This window comes from Takifugu rubripes, chromosome 22, assembly GCF_901000725.2.
Source record: "Takifugu rubripes chromosome 22, fTakRub1.2, whole genome shotgun sequence".
NCBI lineage: Eukaryota > Metazoa > Chordata > Actinopteri > Tetraodontiformes > Tetraodontidae > Takifugu > Takifugu rubripes.
This window is the reverse complement of record NC_042306.1, coordinates 4919071-4939040: the sequence shown is the minus strand read 5'-3', so window position 1 is coordinate 4939040 and position 19970 is coordinate 4919071. Positions and strand designations below refer to the sequence as shown.

General features: G+C 41.7%; 1 protein-coding gene across 1 annotated transcript in view; it reads right to left on the bottom strand.

Moving 5' to 3' along the window:
• b4galt2 (UDP-Gal:betaGlcNAc beta 1,4- galactosyltransferase, polypeptide 2) overlaps window positions 1-19970 on the bottom strand; it is a 98898-nt gene that overhangs the window by 20680 nt on the left and 58248 nt on the right. The window contains exon 5 of the mRNA XM_029831240.1: window positions 160-347. Within this exon, the coding sequence (XP_029687100.1) occupies window positions 160-347 (188 nt within the window). The remainder of the gene's footprint in view (window positions 1-159; window positions 348-19970) is intronic.

Sequence of the window (19970 nt, the reverse complement as noted above, 5' to 3'; positions counted from 1 at the left end):
GGTATAATGAGATTTAGTCAAATAAAATACAGAGAACTGTCCGTCACAACAGAGTCAGTGTATTGTCTGCTGTGAATCTGACATTTAAATGGCACAAATTCACATTTGACAAAAGCGATGGGTAAAGTCATCTGACTGCAGCTAAGTGCGTCCTCCCACCTGAAGCCGAACTTATCCATGGCGATGGCGAAGTGCCTGGGCTGGTCGTAGCAGTGGTAGAGGTTGCGGTCATCCATCGGGATCAGGTCCACGTCGCTGAAGATGAAGCAGTCGTACGCGGCCTCCTTCAATGCCTCCCTGTAGCCAACATTCAGCAACTTGGCCCGGTTGAAAGTGTCCTCGCCCAACTGTGGGAACACACAAAGAAAAACAAGGTTACGCTGCATTTAGACGAGGAGGAGGAGGAGGACAAGGAGGAGGAGGAAGATGATTTAGCTTCATCGGATATTATCCGCTTCAGTGACGTTGCGAGAGAACTCGCGCTGTCATCTGAAACACAGATCATGGTGTGTGAATAATTTGCTTGATAGAAGACACCAAACACACGCCGCAATGTACAACGCGTCCCCGAAGATGATGACGACCGGACGAGTCAGTGTGAACCCGAGAAACGAGACAGGGGACCCTCGAATTAAAAGAAAGGAAAAGAGAACTGAGCGTCTGCAAGTGCTGAAGAAATCATATTAAACATGAGCTCAAAGATACCCATAGGACATGACGAGAGGCAATTTTCTTTTTTTTCTGCTGTAGGCTGTAAGATTTGCTGCCCTCAAGTGGTGAGAAGATCATGATCATGAGCATTTAAATCCAGGCTACCGTGGAAAAACTGCAACATTGTAGCACCCATGCAGAGGGATTTACATTTAACATGTAAACGTCATCCTAGAAATGAATATGGACGCTTTAATTCTGTGAAGAGGAAACTTGTCCTTCGAGTAAATATGACTGGAAACAGTAGATTATAAAACCCCTGATAGGCTGAGGACAGGACCAAAGGAGCCATAACATCATGCTTTATTGTATCTCACATCTATCTACACAGACTCCCACAAATGGTTGCATTTAAGCCTTCAGACAGCCGCTGACCGTTGTCTGTCTTGCCTGTAGACATGTTACACCTCAGTGTAATTTTATGTGTGTGGAGGAAAACTGTTTTAAAAAAAGAAATTTTTGCATTAGTCAAGATGATTTATAAGTAAATTAGAATTTTGCTGTATTCTTTACCTCTGGAGTGCAAGAATCATATTATTGTTATGCAGTAAACAGGTTCCGTGGCCTTAAATCTTACACGCTGTCCAGCCAGACCAGCCCTGGGAACAGTTGACGTGATGTCTTAGTTTAAGAGCCTGATTGAACATCATAATCTACTCTCTGCAGGGCCCAGCTATATTTATCTCCAAACGCGGCCCCGACTGACGTTGTCCTCCAGAGATGCAGCTGCCGCCGTGAAATATATCTGTTTTTCTGCTCTCCGCGTGGCTCGGGTTCGACACTTTTGACTATGATAAATGCTTTCTTGCCGAGCGCCAAGGCAGTGTGAGATAGTTGAGGTTAATGTATGTGACAGCTGGAAATTCGATAATTTATGCTGTATTTCCTACGGCGGCGCTCCTCTGCAGCTCTGCTTTAGGTCGTTCCCTGTCAAGCTGCACTGAAGAAGAGGAGGAAGTTGATACCACATGTGACCCACCAACCGACATTGTTTTGACACTGATAGTCTGAGAGAGAGAGAGCAAAAGAAAGAGAGAGAGATGCACAGGAAGGAAATCAACCCCTTTGCAAGCAATACCTGGTAAATGCATTAACAGATACAGTCATTAAGAAGATCTCCTCCTCAGGAAACACTTTAATTCACTTACTGAACAACCTCTCCATTTGTTTGAGTAGAAAATGGCTTCATGTCTCTGAGCAGCTGCAGTAAACACTGGTGCATCAACCGAAACTGGAAAGCTCCATCACTGGATCTTAAGGGCAAAGGAATAAATTCAGAACCACTGAGTCATGATGACGGCATCATGGGCAACTTTTATTGTTGACATTAATAAAATATTGTACTGTATATAATGCCACAGTATCTATGTACGTTATGAAAGAGGAGAACAATTATAAATGCGCTGCAGACGGGCATTAGGAGAAAAGACGCTTCTGACAGAACACAAGGCCTGTGAGATGATTAATGAATCAGCCGCCTGTCTTCTCTTTTGTTCGAGACACTCCGGGAGTACACTCGCTTCCATACCGGCGCATTATTGCTTCACAAGTGAACATGCACAGCGTGTAATTCCCCGCTAAGGCTGCTAATGCCTGAGATTTGATAGGATAATCCCACGAGCAGGTACACAGCAATCTATAGCGATAAATCCAATTACTGATGTGAGCCTCAGATTGGTTTTTAAGAAGAGGACATGAAAGACAACCGGACATGTAGAATATGCAATAAAATGCATTGGAAAAATATGAACAGCGCTGCTTCTTACTGACTCAGACGTTAACGTTAACAGTGTCTGCTGCAGAATCAGTGTCTGAATATCCTTTTCCCGATGCGCCGCACATGCAAATACAAACACAAATCTGTAGAATGTTGTTCTTTTCATTAGAAAACACGACCTCCCTTAAATGTTGTGTAAATCTGTGCACATTTGGCTTCACGTCTTCCGAAGATTCAATACAACCCGAGACTTGTGATGCAGCGTGAGCACCTGTAGTGTTGGACCAACAGGAGAAAGGGAACTAACAGAGGTGTGTGTCTGTTTTTAAACTCATATTTTAAACATAAAGCTACAAACTTTGATGTAATAATCTAATATTCACCGTGTTGTGAACGCTGTGTGCATGCATGTGTGTTAAAACAGCCGACGCTGGGGTTTTTTGTGGGTCCGTGTTTTCCCTGCTGCCAGCTGGATTTTCTGATTTTCTGCTCGGCTTCAGGGCTGTTGTTTATTCACCTGATATTTTCTCACCATGGCAAACTGACCACAGCTACATTTTGCCCACAGGGGACAGAAAAAAGCAACCACGTGTGCGAGTATCTGACAAATCCACAAATTGCTGGTAGACGGGATGAAGTCCAGAGAGGGGACACCTGTGGGACAGCAGGTGCTTCCCGGCCGCTTGTTTACATCACCAAAACCACCTTTTAAAGTTCACGGGCATTTCTGCTCCTTGAACTTTTGATCAAACGTCACGTCATAATCTGAGGTTTCTGTTTTAAGGGAGTTCTCTGAAGCAGGATTTTAGCTTGAGCTGTTTCAGTTCTGTTCATTAATCTTGTACAATGCTTTGATTCTTTCATTACATTGCTTTGATCCCACATGATTGAAGAGGGCATTCAGCAGGCATTCTGTCGATCTGATTGGGTCTATTGGATCAGCCGATATTTCGCATTTAATACAATTAGTGTGATCGGCTGTTATGCAATAATTCCCCGATCCCATTAATAACATTATTGTAGTTTTAAATGTTTTGCAGTCGCCAGTTTAGCTGCGCCAACATGTTTGCTTGCTAGTGGCGATGCTAGCTAATGATTCAGGTTTTAAATTTAAAAAACTGTATTGTCCAAAGTGCCACAAAGCCGTAAAATGTCACGAACTAGATGAGAAGCCAAATGCGGCAAATGTGGCTGAACACCGCTTTATTGTCAGACACAGACAAGAGACAGGATTCACCGGGGAGCGAGCAGAACAGAATAGTCGGGGACAGGCAAGGTCGAGATCGGGCAGAAGGCAGACAGGGTTTACCGGGGAGCAGGCAAAACAGAATGGTCAGGAACAGGCAAGGTTGGAACCGGGCAGGCAGGCAAACAGGAATACGCTGGAAAATCATCGGAACACGAATGAAATGATGGAAAATAAAGTTTTTTTGAATCTTGAATGTGCTGGTTACAAACAAACATAAAATACAGTCAAGTAATTAAATTAAAGGAAATTTAGTTGTTGCACCCATTATGTCTGTCTTATGTTATTCTGCGTGATCTGATTGAACTTTGAACTTATATTTGCCCAGTCCTAAATTTCCTGTAGATGTTCTTAGTGATTAGCCTTTTCGCCTCAGTCAGATTGTCAAACACTGGCAAAAAAACAGCCTTAAAAATATGTGTTGTGATAGTAAACATTACACAATAATCGAGTTATCTAAATAGACATATTGCCGTCCTCACATGATTGGAACGCTTTACTTAAACTTATGAATCAGCGATTGGCCCCAAAACTCCTGATGGTGTGAAGCCTAGTAGCGAGCTGCTGCAGACAAGAAAATGTCCAATGATGTACAGATTTATCAAAGTCTTTTTCAGAACTGTTCCCCTCTAAAAACGGCATTTTCTGTGGTTTAAATGGCATCAGCCTTTAGGGAACGTAAAAACGAGATTTTCGGGACACCTGTTATATTGTCACCTTGATAGCTACGCATCTGTTGTGAAAATAGTAGCATCACAGATCCATTATTTATTTCTAGACCCCCCCTCCCATTCTATTACACATGAGCGAGAATCAGCAGTTGTGAATTACAGCGCTGCCTTCAATCAAACACCATCTTGCATTGCATTTTTGAGCATCTTTAGCAATATCTTTACCGGATAATGGACTTATGGTGCTCAAAGTGGGTAAACAACAAAATAATGACGATGCTTGAATGCTTGCCAGAGAGGAAGCACTGAGAGTCATGTCTTTCACATTTAATGTACCGGTAGCCTTTTGATGCAGCGTTGACAGAGAATCACTGCTGAAAGAAGCTTGAAAACACAACAAAATTTACAAACCTATTTAAAGATGATTAAAGATGGGGAAAAATGGTCCGAGTCCCCTGATTTTAGAATATGGCTCATATGGAAAGATAAATTTAGCTTAAAAGAATGATTTATAGGTCAACTTCCCCCCTTGATGCTCAGTTTGAAGGGAAATTAAAGGCAACATTAATCTTTAATCAAAACCTCTTAAGAATAGGTCAGTGAAAACCACAGCTGGAGCTGTTGCTTTGTGACCATAATGCAGCCGGAGCGCGCCTCATTTTAAAATTAACCCGGCGGTCACAACCGAAGTGGAGAGCTGCGATCTGAGGTAATGGATTAAAGAGCTCACTGCTGTGTCACTGTTTCTGAAAAGCATTTCTCTCATCGTTCTCAAACCGTTACGTTACCGTTATCATGCACTCCCCTGAGGGACAGCGAGCTTCTGAAATAAGTCAGCGATGGTTTTGATCTGCACCACGTCAGACATAAACAAAACTCCATTTATGAGTTCAAATAAACAAGACACAGAGACTTCTGGTGTTCCTTTGTATAGAAAAGTTTGTCTTCTTCATCGCAATAACATGCTATTGCATCAGGGTGCAGACAATTATAAGTTCTTATTCCTGCAAAGTGTGTTGAAAGCATAAGCATCATCTTAGCATAAAATAATGAAAAAAATTGGCTGAAACAGGTTCCATGTCACGATTATTCACCTTTAGTAAAAAAACAAACAAACACACTTTCACTTTACTTCTGAGATGTATTCTTTAAGCATTCATTTGGCGACAGGATCTAATTGACATAAATGTGTCCACTCGCTGCACCTGATTTTATTTTCCTAGCTCATGTATTTCCCTCTGCTTTTGACTTCACATTGACTCTCAAGGTGCCATTGCTGTGAATACACACACACACACACAACCACACTTTTGTTCTTTGGGCCGTTTCGCTCTCTCTGTCTCTGGTGGTGCTTCCGTGGCTCCTCTGCAGTAATCTGGTCAGTGTCAGTCTCTGTCTCTCTCTACAAGCGTTCTGAAAACCAATTAACTCTATCAGACATATCTGAGTATCACCAGATAAATGGTTTGCTGCTCCCACTGTGAGGTTGAGAGAGGTCTAACATCCGTCTTGGATGTCAGGTGTGTGTCAGCCACTCACTCACTCACTCACTCACTCACTCACTCACACACACACACACACACACACACACGTGCACACACACCAGTGAGTGACCTGACATTGGGAGGATGGATGAGGGTCCAGCTGACATTATGGCTTGAATGGTGGTCACTCATGGTAAATGTGTGTTTCTTTAAACATTATAGCTGACTGTATTGCGTGTGTGTGTGTGTGTGTGGGGGGGGGGGCATTCATCGTATCAGAAACATAAATGTCCATGTAAAAGCCTGACAAAGATAGCAGTGTGTGTACATGTGCCTGCATATGTGGGCATGTGCCTTTGTGCGAGTTCATCGTGTGTGTGTGTGTGAGTGTGTGTGAGTGTGCATGTGAGAGAGACAGAGAGAGAGATGGATATGGCTAGATAAGGAACAAAGAGGACTATCAGTCTCCAGCAGACTCAGGGAGGTGAAGCCACTCATCCCACCGTGTGGCCGTTCAGTCAGTGCAGAGTGAGACCTCGGTAGAGGTGAAGAGATGTTTTGGAGTCTGAGTTTAAAGTGGTTTTTGGCTCTTGTACATGATGATATCTGCTGGAAAACAGCAGAGTTGATTTGTATTTATCAAACTGATTTGATAGTTGCAGCAACCTTTTGTTGCAAACAAAAGGGTTATCTTGTGGAACCCAGAGAACTCAGAGGACAATCCAGATGAACAATACTATTTTTGAATGTCTCAGGAACCATCGGCCTTGGCACCTAGGGGTGAGAGAGGACGATCTGAGGGTCGCTGGTCATAAAACAGCTGCGCCACACAGAAGCCACCGTCCTCGCTCAAAAGCCCAGAGCGGATCAGAAGCTATGCAGAGATATTCACTTTGTACTGAAGGCAAAGGCCCAAAAACATCCCACAATTTGGAGGACCTACAAATAAACCGTCAGATGTTCATTGTTTGAAAAGGATAAAACAACCAACGGTGCATTTTCCTTTCCAGGAAAACTCATTTGAAGCCCAAACACGGAGCCAGAGACCACTTCCTGCCTATTATGTTCTGCATGAGCCATCAAATTCACTTAGAGGGAATTTCGAGTTTCTCATCAGCCTAATGTGCATGTTTTTGACTGTGGGAGGAAAAGAGAGGAAAAACCCACACAGCTCCAAATACAACATGACAGTTCCCTGACAGAAAGGCTGTAGAACCCAGGATCCTCTTGCTGTCAGCGTCTACTTCCAGCACCATCACAATGACCCTGAGCCATCCCTCAAAAACAAGGATTTTAAAAGCCATAATGGAGGTTTTCAAAGAAAAACTGTAGGGAAAGTGTGTAAATCTTTGAATTTTAAAAATGTCCTACTTGTCCCAAAGGAACAGAAAACCTGTCATTCCAAAAAATAAGAACTCCTGTAACTGGTAATGGGGAAACAACAGAGGAAGGTCATGTGCTAGCCTGTGCAAAGGGTTTGGAATAAATGCACTGGACCATTCAGTCTCTGGATGAGATGATGCCTTCATCCCAGCAGCCACCAGGGAACCAGGGGTCTCATCAAAGCTTGATTAGATGCTGCAGTCAGCCATGCGCAAGCAAACAAGCACAAACACAGAGCCACGCCGGGGTACGTATATCTAATTCATGACCTTACAGGCTTCAATCAGATTCGCAGCGGTGCGTTTCCGGGGTTTATGAGCGCTTGGCACAAACCACAGAGAGGTTGAGGAGGAAAGAGCATGGTGCGTGGTGGAGTGTGGAGCCAGAATAACTAATAGGCTGTAATGACTTTCTGGCAATCCAGACACAGAGGAGCTCCCGGAGCACAAGCCAGTTCACTGCGGTCCGCAGACACATACAGTATCAGCAATGATGCTACTGTGCTGCACAAAGCAACAAAGCAAAGCCATCTGCTGTCAGTTAATAAACCAAACTTTAATATTAGCTGGTCTGCAGACCTCATCACATTGCAATATTCCAAACCATATCATCCATACAGAAAAACCACGGCGTCCTTTTGATTGTCTGCTATATTGCACAGCGAACAGCGATATCTTTCATTTTTAATCACACCCACATTTTCCTCAAGACTCCTTACTGATCCAAGTCTTAATCAGCCGAAGCAATCGTTGATGGGTTTCTGCTCGTTGTTGGAGAAGAAAATACATTTTATGAGAGGTGCCGCTTTTAACTGAAGAGCCTCAGAGCAGAATAAAACATTTTAAGCCCTCAAAAAACTAGAATAGGGTCTGCTGGACACAAGTATTCTGAGGGAAAATTCTGGGGAAAGAAAACAACTAACAAACTAACAAAGTTCAAACTAAGTTAACTTAACAGCTGCTTAGAAAAAAAACATCTGTTTGTGTTAACCCAGTGTAAAATGATGCAGATTTTTAATATAGATGTATTTAATATATACTTATACATCATCCAACCAACTGCTTTACATCTTTTTGTTGTGTGACTGATAGTCATGTGACCTGTTGGGAACCTTTAAAGGAAGCAGTGTGGAGGCTATTTTGTAACTGTCCTGATGAAGGCCTGAAATGTGTTGGCATGTTTTCTGAGTCTGTAATCCTCATGAAATAAAGGCTTTATAATAATTCCCTTTGAGTGCCTCAGAATTCCACAATACCTAAAACGTGCCTGTTTTTTTCACTGTCTGTGTATGTGAAGTAATCATTATTGATAAATATTTACATTAACTTTAGGAGACTGGACTGAGAAGCGGAGGGTTCTCGGTTCAGGACCCGGTGCGGACAAAACTTGGGAGTTGTTCCGGTAGTAGGGGAACTTGCCAAAACCAATTCAGTGCACTGTTGACATACCCTTGAGCAAGGTACCGAACCCAGAAATGATCACACTGTGCCCTGCAATTAGCTTGCAACTCATTCAGGGGTTAACCTGATTTGACCATATGCAACCCAGATAGCCCCAGCACCCTCCTCCAAACCACCTATTAATGTTATTCACTGGGATTTTCCCCAGCAGGAGGACAGGTTTTCCCCCCACAACGCACTTTGATGTCATGAAAAAGTTGGTTACCATAACGACGACAAACTACCAGAGCGTGATTAAAGTCATGAAAAAGAAATAGAGACTAAACAAAAGGCAAAAAGGCCCCACATGAATTAATAAATGTCATCTATGGAGGAGTGGAAGAGGGAGACAATGACGATGATGGTGACGGTGTGGCCGCTGAGAGGAACGACAGCAAAGGTTAGCGATGCCCTGCAGGGGTTGGCCGACATGCTCCAGAAACCCCGTGTTTTTTTATTTTTTGCTGCCACCTGACATGCGTACTGACAGACCCGTCGCGTTGTGCGGCAGAGAGGTGAAGGGCAGGGAATCAAACACACCTGGCTTATTTTTTTTTCTTTTGAGAAACACAGAGGCAGATGGCAGCTGCGGTCTGCCGCTTTGACCTGCTTTGGCGGTCAGATCCGATTTTTGAGATATATCTGGCTTTGATTACAAGTAAAAAACAACTGCGGCTGGAGGGGTGGGGGGGGGGGGCACAGTCTCACTCCCACAGGCGTTAAGGGCACTGCCTCGCTCAAACACTACCAGAGGACACTAGAATGGTCCTCCAGTGGCAGGAATCACGTAAAGTCACACACTACACTCAGCAGGGTTAAACAGCATAGAGGAAAACTGTAACTTAATGAGGTCATCTGTCTCACGGCTGCTCGGTAAATGACATCGTTGGAAGAGAGTAACTTGGAATCTAGTTTAAATGCCGCTGCTTCGCCTGAGGTTAAGAGGGGGCCAGCTGACAGACTCACCCGTGGTTAAACACTTTTAATGAGGTGAAGACGATCCATCAATTAGCTGAAAGGAGGTAAAAAAGGAAAAACTTAGCTCATAATTTACTGTGGATCTGAGAACAAAGTCGGGAGGAGATCATTAGAGAGACTGCTGAGAACTCCAGGAGTATTATATGGTGCGTGATGAGGGAAGGCCGACATGCCGATCCATCTCAACCTTCCATACATCACAACCAGCTAGATATGGCAACACCCCTTCTGTGTGCCAGAAATTGACCGTGTTGACAACATAAACTAAAAGCAAAAAAAAAAACAATATGTTTTTCAGGCACAGAGCGAATATTTGAGAGAATGCTAGAAATAAGATAAAAGCCTGTACTCGATCGATCCTGTTCACACTGTCCAGCTCAATACATTCATGAGATTCACAAGATGTGAGGTCACCTCTGACCTAGAACAGTGAATCAGTTCGCTCTCAACTTTTGCACGAGGCTTTCCTGAGATTCGGAGACCCACGTGACCTTGACCTTTGGCCTGTGACGACCCAGACTACTGCGATGTTTCCAAAGCTTCTGAATCTGATTACGCAACGTTGCAAAAATAAATGCCTCCCTCCAAATTTTCGTTGCCCAGCACGATGGCCGAGCACTTTGGCTCGGCTTCAACACAAACTTATCCAGTGTTGTGTTTGACTTTAATTTATTTAGTCCTTAAGCAACATTTACTGAACATCCAGGTGTTGCAGTCAGGTGACAGTCATGTGATCAGACAGGAAGTGTCATCTCCAATCTGGAGGTATCACCGTATACAAAAGTGAAAAGAGCTAATTTCAAAAAGCTTTGTTGTTTTAAAGCAATGGTTACTTTAAATGCAAACAGTTCCAGTGATTTATTAATAGATCATATTATATTATATGATTGTACAGTAATTACATTATAATTTTATGTTATTAATCAGTAAAAAACAACTTGTTTGCTAATTTTTGAATATGGAACACACTTATCACAAATACACAAAATGTCGTATATGTACCAACACAGATTGTTGGTACAAATTCGTCTATTCTTAAAACTGTAAGCTGAAGGTTCCCAACGTACAAGCTGTTGTTTTGCTTTTATTTCCGCTCTTCCTCTGAATCTGCTTCTTTTCCTCTGAGCCACCTTTTCATGTCAGCTTTGACACAGCCTGGTTGCCGCAGGAGTACACACACAAAAGGCTGCGTGACACGGCGGATCTGTCAGACCTACAGGTCTGTGAGTCATCCTTCCGCATGTCCCACCAGAACCAAACTGGGAGACCATCTGCCTCGCCCAAATAATGACAGCACATACTTCTAGAGAGAGCTCCAGAGCAAAAGCACTAATAATAAGAGGAAAATAAGAACATCACAATAGCAATTAAACAGAAAAGCAACAAAGCTTGTTGAGTTTCTAAAAATTAGAGGAAATATTAACATCACATTTTCTAATTCTTACAGGGCTTTTTATATGATTCTATAAACAGACATTTCTAATTTCATTTTGCAGTGTTCCCCCATGTATGTTACTTCAAAACACAGCTCAGTTTGGTGGTTAAATGCCTATTCTTATTCTTAATTCCAGTATGAAATAATCTTGCAAAGGCAAACATGGCCTGGGACCAGATTATTCCATGACACAGTTCCAGTCTGAGACTGGGATTATTGGAACATATCCGCTTTTCAATACCAATTTGGGTTAGAATGCAAAATGTTAAAAACTAAAATCCATCTTTCTGGCCCATTCTGAAATCGCGTAGACACGTGATCATACTTCTACGTGCAGACTCACTGGCCTCATGCCTTCCACAGTCCTGAACCATTAAAACTAAAGGTACCAATAATACACACACACACACAAATGTCTGCAATACATCAGTAAAAGTGGCTTTGCTGCCCTTTGCAAATCTGGACAGCCGCCCAGTGACACATTTCAGAAGCAGTTAGGTTTATTATATAGTTCAGTGGGACCAGTGGAAGCTGCAGCACTTCCAACTACCGAATTATGCTAACATTGGCGTTCTTCTTCTCTGCAGGGTGTCAACTGATCAGCCGGGAGAACTGCCCAGAGAGAATCTTTTCCACTACTGTGTTGGCTAGAGAAGAAGGCCTGGGACTTGTCAGGTTTTGGTAACAGAGGTTTAGTGTAATGCCAGATGAATACCAATTAGCTGTAATTAAAATAATTTAATTACTTCTATCTTGAGCTGCAGCAGATTATGATCTGTTAAAGCTGCTCCGTATGACTCATGACCAAGCCCAGCCGGGGTCACCAAGGAAGACGGGAGGTCTGGAATGGCGGTATCATTCTAAATCCATTACGCAGCGTTAACTTAAGCTCCTGCAAATAAATTTATGTGTCACCAGTAAGCTCAAAGTCAGTGTCACAGGGGTTATAAATACTGTTGGTGTGGAGCCACGAGAGCACTGCTACAGTAGCTGATTCACTTCCGATAAGATCAGACCCACATCACCTTAATCAGCTTGAGCAAGCACCAAAACCTGTTCTATTTCCTATTGCTACTTATATTTTCATGGCTGCTTTTCACAGCAAAAAAGTTTCCTGCATTTTTTTCTGAGCTTACCTTACTTATCTAACACTGAAAATGTTGTTTCGTAATTCTAATCATAGTAGTTTAGCATGTTTACCAAGCTGACCTGCCTAATTAATAAAATAAAGGGAGTTTTTATAGCGCTCAATTGCATAAGCTTCCCATTTAGTGAAGAAAATACTGTCAATAACACAAAAAACACATTTTCAGTTGATATTGTTGAGTGTTTTAGATTTACAATAAAATGTCAAAAGCAGTCATTGCAGAGAATAATCTATTCTGATATTTGATACTTGTAACCTTTGGCTCGTAACTGGATGCAAGTGCATTGCTCTGTCGCCAAATAAAGTAACATGAGCGCGGAGCACCCTCGGCAAAGTTGGGCGCAGAGACGGAGGGAAGATGAGGAGGTTTCAGACCGAGCGCTGTAAGGACAGAACCCTGAGGTGGGTGGGGGTGGGGGAGGGACACGAGCCCAGTCAGTATGCTGCATAGCAGAGGGAGCGTGAGTGTGTGTTTCAATGCTTATGTGCTCAATGCGTATGTGAACCAAATGATTCCTGCAATGAATCATAATAGAACCAAGAGGGAAGTAACACCATAATGACGATTATGCTACAAATAAGAAAGTTTCCTGGCTCCATAAAGGTCACACTCATGCCTCTTTGTCAAGACCCTTCAACAATGATGTTTTCTGTTGGTGTAAATGACTACGACAACAACTAAAACACAAAAGCGAACTTGCGAACAAAAAGCGAGCGAACAACAGCAAACTTCTTTTTGCCTTACTTGCTCACCAGCTTCAGCGTCTCAGCATCTGCCAGTTTCTGGAAATGAAACCCCACCCAAGACCCAAATTGCTCAAGCCTATTCCACCTTTTGTGTTTCTGCTCTTCACGGGACAATGAAAGGAGACACTCATGTTCTGATTGCTCACTTACGGTAACTATCTCTGTTGGCGTTTGAACTGAGGCTCTCAACATCAGTGAGCTAAACCAGTGGTGGGCCAAAAGGTTATCCGTGGAAAGAACAAGAGGCTTGGCTGGTGGTCTGAGACAGTAGAAGTGAAACACAATAAAAGCAGATGAACAAGAAAACATTTGGGGCTATAAAGTTCATCCCACCGCGGCATCCCAGTATCAGTCATTACCTCTCCATGCACATGTTTAATTGGACTATTGTTTAAATCATGTCAACTCCGCTACAATAGCATTTGTTAGTGCTGGAGCATTTCCAGTTGACCTTCACAGTAAGCGTTAGCGCATGCTCAGAACGTCTGCTGCTGTGTCAGTCTGACTGGTCTGGGTGTGTTAGCTCGACTTTCAAAACTTGGATTTCAGGTGATCATATTTGTTCATGTGCGCCTTTTAAGTCCAATATTAGTCGAGCTAATGCCACTTTTTTTTTAGGTGTTATGTAACCCTAATATGTGGGTCCAAATCACGTCCTGATTAAATTAACCCAACAATTCTAGGCATATTTTCACTTATTGACTAATGCAGGATGGAAAAGTATGGATGCTGCTCAGAAAGCTGGCTTTTGAGAACTTCGAAAAAAGAGATTATTTCTGCTTGATGAGATCATGTCTCGTCAGGATTTTTGCCTTTAACAGTGATCAGTAAATTAAGGCTTAAAAATAATTAATGTTAATTACGATAATTACTTCAGCTTAAATGAACAATCATTGTTTTCTGCCAATTATGGCGAAGTTAATGGATATGCAAGAAAATTATGACAAGAAAATCAAAATGCTCCATGTTCCCCGATGGTTCGGACACCACAACGACCACTAAAACTGAACAAGACCGCTTCAAGAGTTCCTGGCTTAGTGTCATTATTTCCCATTAGCACAAGCAGGAATCCGAAGGGTGAAAAAGGTTAGCAAAGCCCTTTATAGTAAAATAATATCGATAGAAAGACACAAGCTTGGCTCAAAAACATTCCATCTCCTCGTCCCATCAGGCAGGTAATGTACAGTTTGATATGTAAATGCACCAAGTGTGATTCGATTAATAATTCAGGGCTGTATCATTAGGGCCACTAACCCCTGTGTTTGCAGCCAGTGTTACACCTGTTAAATAGCAGGAAGTTCATTTAAAGCACTCTGTAGGAAATTGGAGCACTGGTCTCAGTGGGATTGGAGTCTTAGAATGTGATTACGGCCCCACAAGAAATTAGTTTGCTACCATCTGCTGGCTCTTGGAAAGGGAAAATACACCAATTCTCTGGCAAAGAAAGCCCGAACACAAACAGTCCCATTACCATTTCAGTCACCTGTATCTGTGAGCACACCAACGGCTGCTTCAAATGTACGTATTTTATTAAACGCGTTTCATTTTGACACAATCAGCCAAGCTAACAAGTCTGACATGTTGCATCTGCTGAGACTTGCCAGCTATCATGGAGATGAGCTAACAGAAAGTTGTTTCAAAGGGGGAATGGCTTGTTGAAATCAATATTTTCTCACATAAACCTTCTATCCTTTCTATGAGCTGGACAAGTTTAGGATTAATCTAATTGAAATTACTTGAGAGGTTACCTGAGTGCTGGACATAGAACCTCTATAGCTAAATTAAGAATTGATATACATTTTTAGGGTATTGTCCTAATCTTCAATAATCGTGAAGATACCTGCAGATCGGGATTCCCGATAATCCGTAGAATGCAGGTCTGACCCACTTTACACCAACAACCCTTCCATCTGCTGCATGCTGATTGGAGAAGATCAGTAGGTGAGGGTCCGTCTAACGTGCACTAATCATCGGTCCACTTTAATCCGCTCTTTAATAACTGGGAATTTCCCGTCAGGGCTCAGGAGGTTACGTTTCCAACAACACCGCTCTAATTAACAGCTCCTTCACTTGAGCCAATAATGCTGAAAACCAATTTAATCAGAACTGTACAATGGTCCTTTTTTTGCCGAGCAGAAAGTTTTCTGTGGAGTGGATTAGAAAGGATTGAATTAATATCTTTGTTTTGGATTAAGTGGATCAGAACCAGTTTGATCATAAAGGGATTAGACCGAGGTAGTGTTTGTAGTGGGACTCCTCTTTTGCTGAGAGTTAAATAACAGACACTGTTTTTAAACGGAAACATGTTTTTAACGGGTTTGATGCATTTTCGGATTTGATTCCATTTCTTTGATAAGCCTGCTGGCAGTACTACATAGCTCCCAGGGATGTGATGCGGACAGTTGGTAATCAAATGGAGGCCACGTGAACCACCATTGTGATTTTACAATGGTGGAAAATGTTAATGTTCCGCTGAGCAGGTGGACTTGTGCAGCGGTAAAAAGCTTCAACAGTGAGCTGATTTGAACAAATGTGTCTTTTTGAAGTGATTTGTCAAAGACTTTGTGCGGTTTTGAAAAGAAGCAGTATGTAAATGGTAATTTCACACGATTTCTTTGCCTGGACTATATTCATGGTGCCCTTTTTTGCAATCACTCAAACTATAACCCCCCTTCACGCTTTTATTCGGCTTTTTAAGGTATTTTAAACCAGTCTGGAAAGGAGCAAAGGCACAAAAACTAGTTGTGCTTTCACCAACAGTTCTTGAATGGAGGTAAGTTGAGAAATATCTCTTATTTAGTGACTGTAAAAATGCAGCTCAATATCTGCACATTTACAGTAATCTAGATTGAGGCTTCCATGCTATCAGGCAATGGCGTGACAAGCCGCACGGAGCAGCGGTGATTCCTCCGTTAACATCAGCCAAAGGCAACAGTCCAAATTGAGTGTCTCCATGAGTGCACCGCAGTTAAAATGTCTCCGTTTAAACGGATGCAGTAGTGGGAATATTAAGAGTGAGAGAGCACATTCATGAGAGAGGTTGTTTAAACATAACGACTTAAAATGTTCTCATGAACAAAGCTCTCCAGCAGATTGTTCCAGATTTCCTTTCAAAGATTGTTAAAGCCACTGAAGCCGCGAGCGGCCTCAGCGGAAATCAACACTTATGCCCAAATTGACACTCAAAATGCTGACCAGTTAAGTTGGAAAGAACAGTTTCAATGACTAATGTGTTATGTTTTCTTGACGGCCCTTTATAATATTGCCAGGAGGGCGCCGGAGAGACTCAAACTTTCACTCATGCACCAAACCTTTTAAAGCTGACGTTCAGTAATAAATGGTTCTGTTTATATGTTTAAACGAAACCTGATTGATTTGCTATTTCTGCGGTGTGGAGCATAACTCCACTACCGGTACTCTGAAAAAGGGTTTTCTCCTCTTCTCTGATGCTGTTAACCAGCCATGTCCAACTGCAGGGTGCTCACATACAGTTTGTGGTCAAATATTTCAAAAGGTCTGAGTAATTCATTATAGTTTGCATGATTATTACTAAAGAATCATAAACTCACTCATGGGAAGAAGGCAAACAACATAAAATTCAAATGTTTTATGCTGAAAATGTTCATACAAGCACAGGAAAATGTAACTAACCTGATAAAAGACAGCTTACAAGAGCTTCAATGATCAGTTTATAAATGTCTTAAGTTTCCATGACAAACCAACTTTAATCAAAGGTGACAAACATATTTAAGCCAACCTTTTGTGCTCTGAAGATTTTCTGGCTTTCAGGAAAGGAAACAGCTGCTTCCAGACATAAATGGAACCCAGAGTTGCCATTTTTCTTGAAATATACAACCTCCTATGTTGAGTTTTACTTTTCCTTTTGTTTGGATCTGCTGCCATTGTTGGCCATCTTATCACACATTTGAATATGCTGAAGAAATAGGCAGATGCGAAAATGGCCAGCATTTTCTTTCTTTTCGCAGGTACAGGAAAAAAAGCAAGAGTGAATCGCTGAGGTCAAAAATCAGTCACAGAGGGTGGAGTGATCTTCCGTAAAACAGGAATGATCAATTGATAACTTTTCAAAGCATTTTGGAGGATGTTAGTAAGAATAAATAAAACTAAATTATGATGGACAATGAAAACAAGACAGATGGTTCCACGTCCATTTTGGCTTGTTGGTCAGCATGTGGAAAAAAGAGCAGGAAGAAGTGAAAACTTGATCTTGATGTTGTTGAGAATTGTCTTTATCTTGTTGTTATGTGTTTCACCATATGTTCCTGTCTTCTCTTAGAAGTTAGGCAAGGTAGACTCATTAGCAAATGTAATAAAGAACAGAGACATTCCATTCACAGGATTGTTGTTTGTTCCACTGTAATCTCAGGACCAGTCAGGCAGGGGGTGTCAAACACTCATTGTAAATGGGACATCAGGGGGGGTTGATGATCTTATTTGCATGAAGAATGGGAACTTTGATCTGACCACCTGGGAAAATAATGGAAAAGAAGGACTGTACCAACACCAAATGGGACTGGAAGAAGAGGACGAGGCCATCCCAGCAGGGGATCTGGATTGGATTGCATGAACATTGTGAATTTACATGTGTGTTACTATAAAAGACTGGGCCAAGGGATAGTTAGGTTGTCAGACTTCGTGCCCTGACAATTAACTCTGTTGTTGCTAGGGTTATGAACTGGCCCGGAGCTCTGTAATATTTGTATCTCGAATTGGTTCTATTGTTAAATACATTTTGAAATTGGCATTTTTCTTCTTGAAGTCTTCATTCAAAGAACACGCGGATTAGCAGTTATATACGGGAGGTATTGCGATCCAACAATGTGTATGTGCGCAAATAATTATTGGATCTGGATCTGATTAAACATATAACACATGTTGGCCGCACTGAAGCTTCAGATGGGCCACAAGTGGCCCGGGGGCCAGAGGTTTGAGATGGCTGTGATAAACCAAAAACACAATTCAAGCTATAGATTCTACAAGTTTTCTCTTTTTTTATTTTTAATTTTCTGAGTGATTTTCAACATTAATCAGTCCCTGAGTGCTGAGAAAGTGTAATCATTTGGCGTCACTAAAGGCTTTCTGCAACTGCACAAAGTTTAATTGGTAAGCCTGCAAACCAGCACAAGAAATTAGAGATCTTTTGATTTGAGCAGATGATTCACATTTCCCTCTATTCTCTTAGTCTAGTGAGAATCGTTGATTTATAAATAACTAAATGAATAAATACTAATTATCCACCTTGAGATGCTGAAGATTGGTGCTTTTAATGCCCATGTTGTGATGGTAGGGGCTTTTTAAGGTACTATGGGATGGTTCTCAGGCCTGGTAATCCATCATGTGTGAGGATGAGGGAAAATAACAATGACTCCTTGAATTACCTATGGCTAACACACACACACACACACACACACACACACACACACACACACACACACACACACACACACACACACACACACAAATCCATTCCCCCGCCTCTCCGAACTCTCCCTGGGACATGTCGGCAAGAGACAGGAGACAGGAGTTGGAAAACAACAATGATTCAATACCTTGTTTTTCCGGTTTAATGATGTAACCGTGGCAACAAAGTCTCCCACGTACAGCTGTGAGTTGATGAAATTATCACATAGAAAGTTGCACTCACAGAAGAGCATTGGTTCTTTGCACATGTTTTATAAGTGATTCTAAGGGCAAAACTAAACCCTTGACTTCACCAGGCAGCAGATCAGTGAGGGTGTCTGACCTTAGCTAATCCCCGTTAGCAATGTAGCAGTCAAATGTCAGGGAGCCGAGTCCTTTCACAGTCTGCGAACATGTCAGGATAAACATGAAAAAACTACAGCATTACAGAAGTTCAAAATGGTTTATACACACGCAGGTAGTTAGTTAGTTAGTTAGTTAGTTAGTTAGTTAGTTAGTTAGATAGATAGATAGATAGATAGATAGATAGATAGATAGATAGATAGATAGATAGATAGATAGATAGATAGATAGATCATTTTTTTATCATATATAAACTAAAAAACAAAGGTGGTCACAGTGGCAGTGACAGATCTCCTCAGCATGCTGTTACCAGAGCTTCTATGGGAAGATGAGGCCTTGAGCAGAAAGATTTCAGCTCAGTTTTGTCAAATCATTTTTTTAAATATTACATTTATTGGCAGATTTATTTAAAGGTTTATCCCTGCTCAGGGCCTTTTCTCTGAAGAGACGTCAAAAAGTTAAAGGTCGGGCTGCACAGAGAAAAGAACCTATCCCTATCAGAATACAGCTTATAATCTATAATGTGAGTGGGCACATTACTGAGAACTTGCACATTATCATCAAAAATGGAACAGGGGATTTATTTGATGCTCCTCACAGATGATGAAAGAGCAACATCAAACAGCGATCTTCAGTAAAAGCTATCGGTTTCCGTCAGTAATGGCACGTCATGTCTTTTGAATGCGGGTTTAAAATCTGCTTAAATGGAAAAAAATAAATCTGTTTTCCACAATCTGTCAAGAGATGGGGAAGTAAACAGATTCTCTGGTGCATTTACAATGACCGATTGCCATCTTAACTCTCAAAATGAAGCTTGACTTGTAAGATGCGGCAAAATGAGGAAAACACATCCTTGAAAAAAAAAAACATAGCACAAGGGAGCCACAATGATCCACAAACCACTGTTCTCACATTTGACGCTGTCTGATCCAATGTAAACTTCTTCCACATGCTAATAATTTAGGGCTATTACAATGCTAAGTCACTTGAAGACATGTAAAGGACCAGTAAATGACGCCCACATTAAAAAGTCGTAATAAGGTGTTTGTATAAAGAATCTATAGGATTTTTACAAACCAGTTGCAGTATTGCTGTGATCAAGGCTTCATTATCAGGATTACAATGATGTTAGCTGCATTATCACAGGATAACACCTGTGTTTCTATCACTGAATGGTACTTACAGATATACAATTCATACTTAATATAAAAATATCCACGTAAATGAT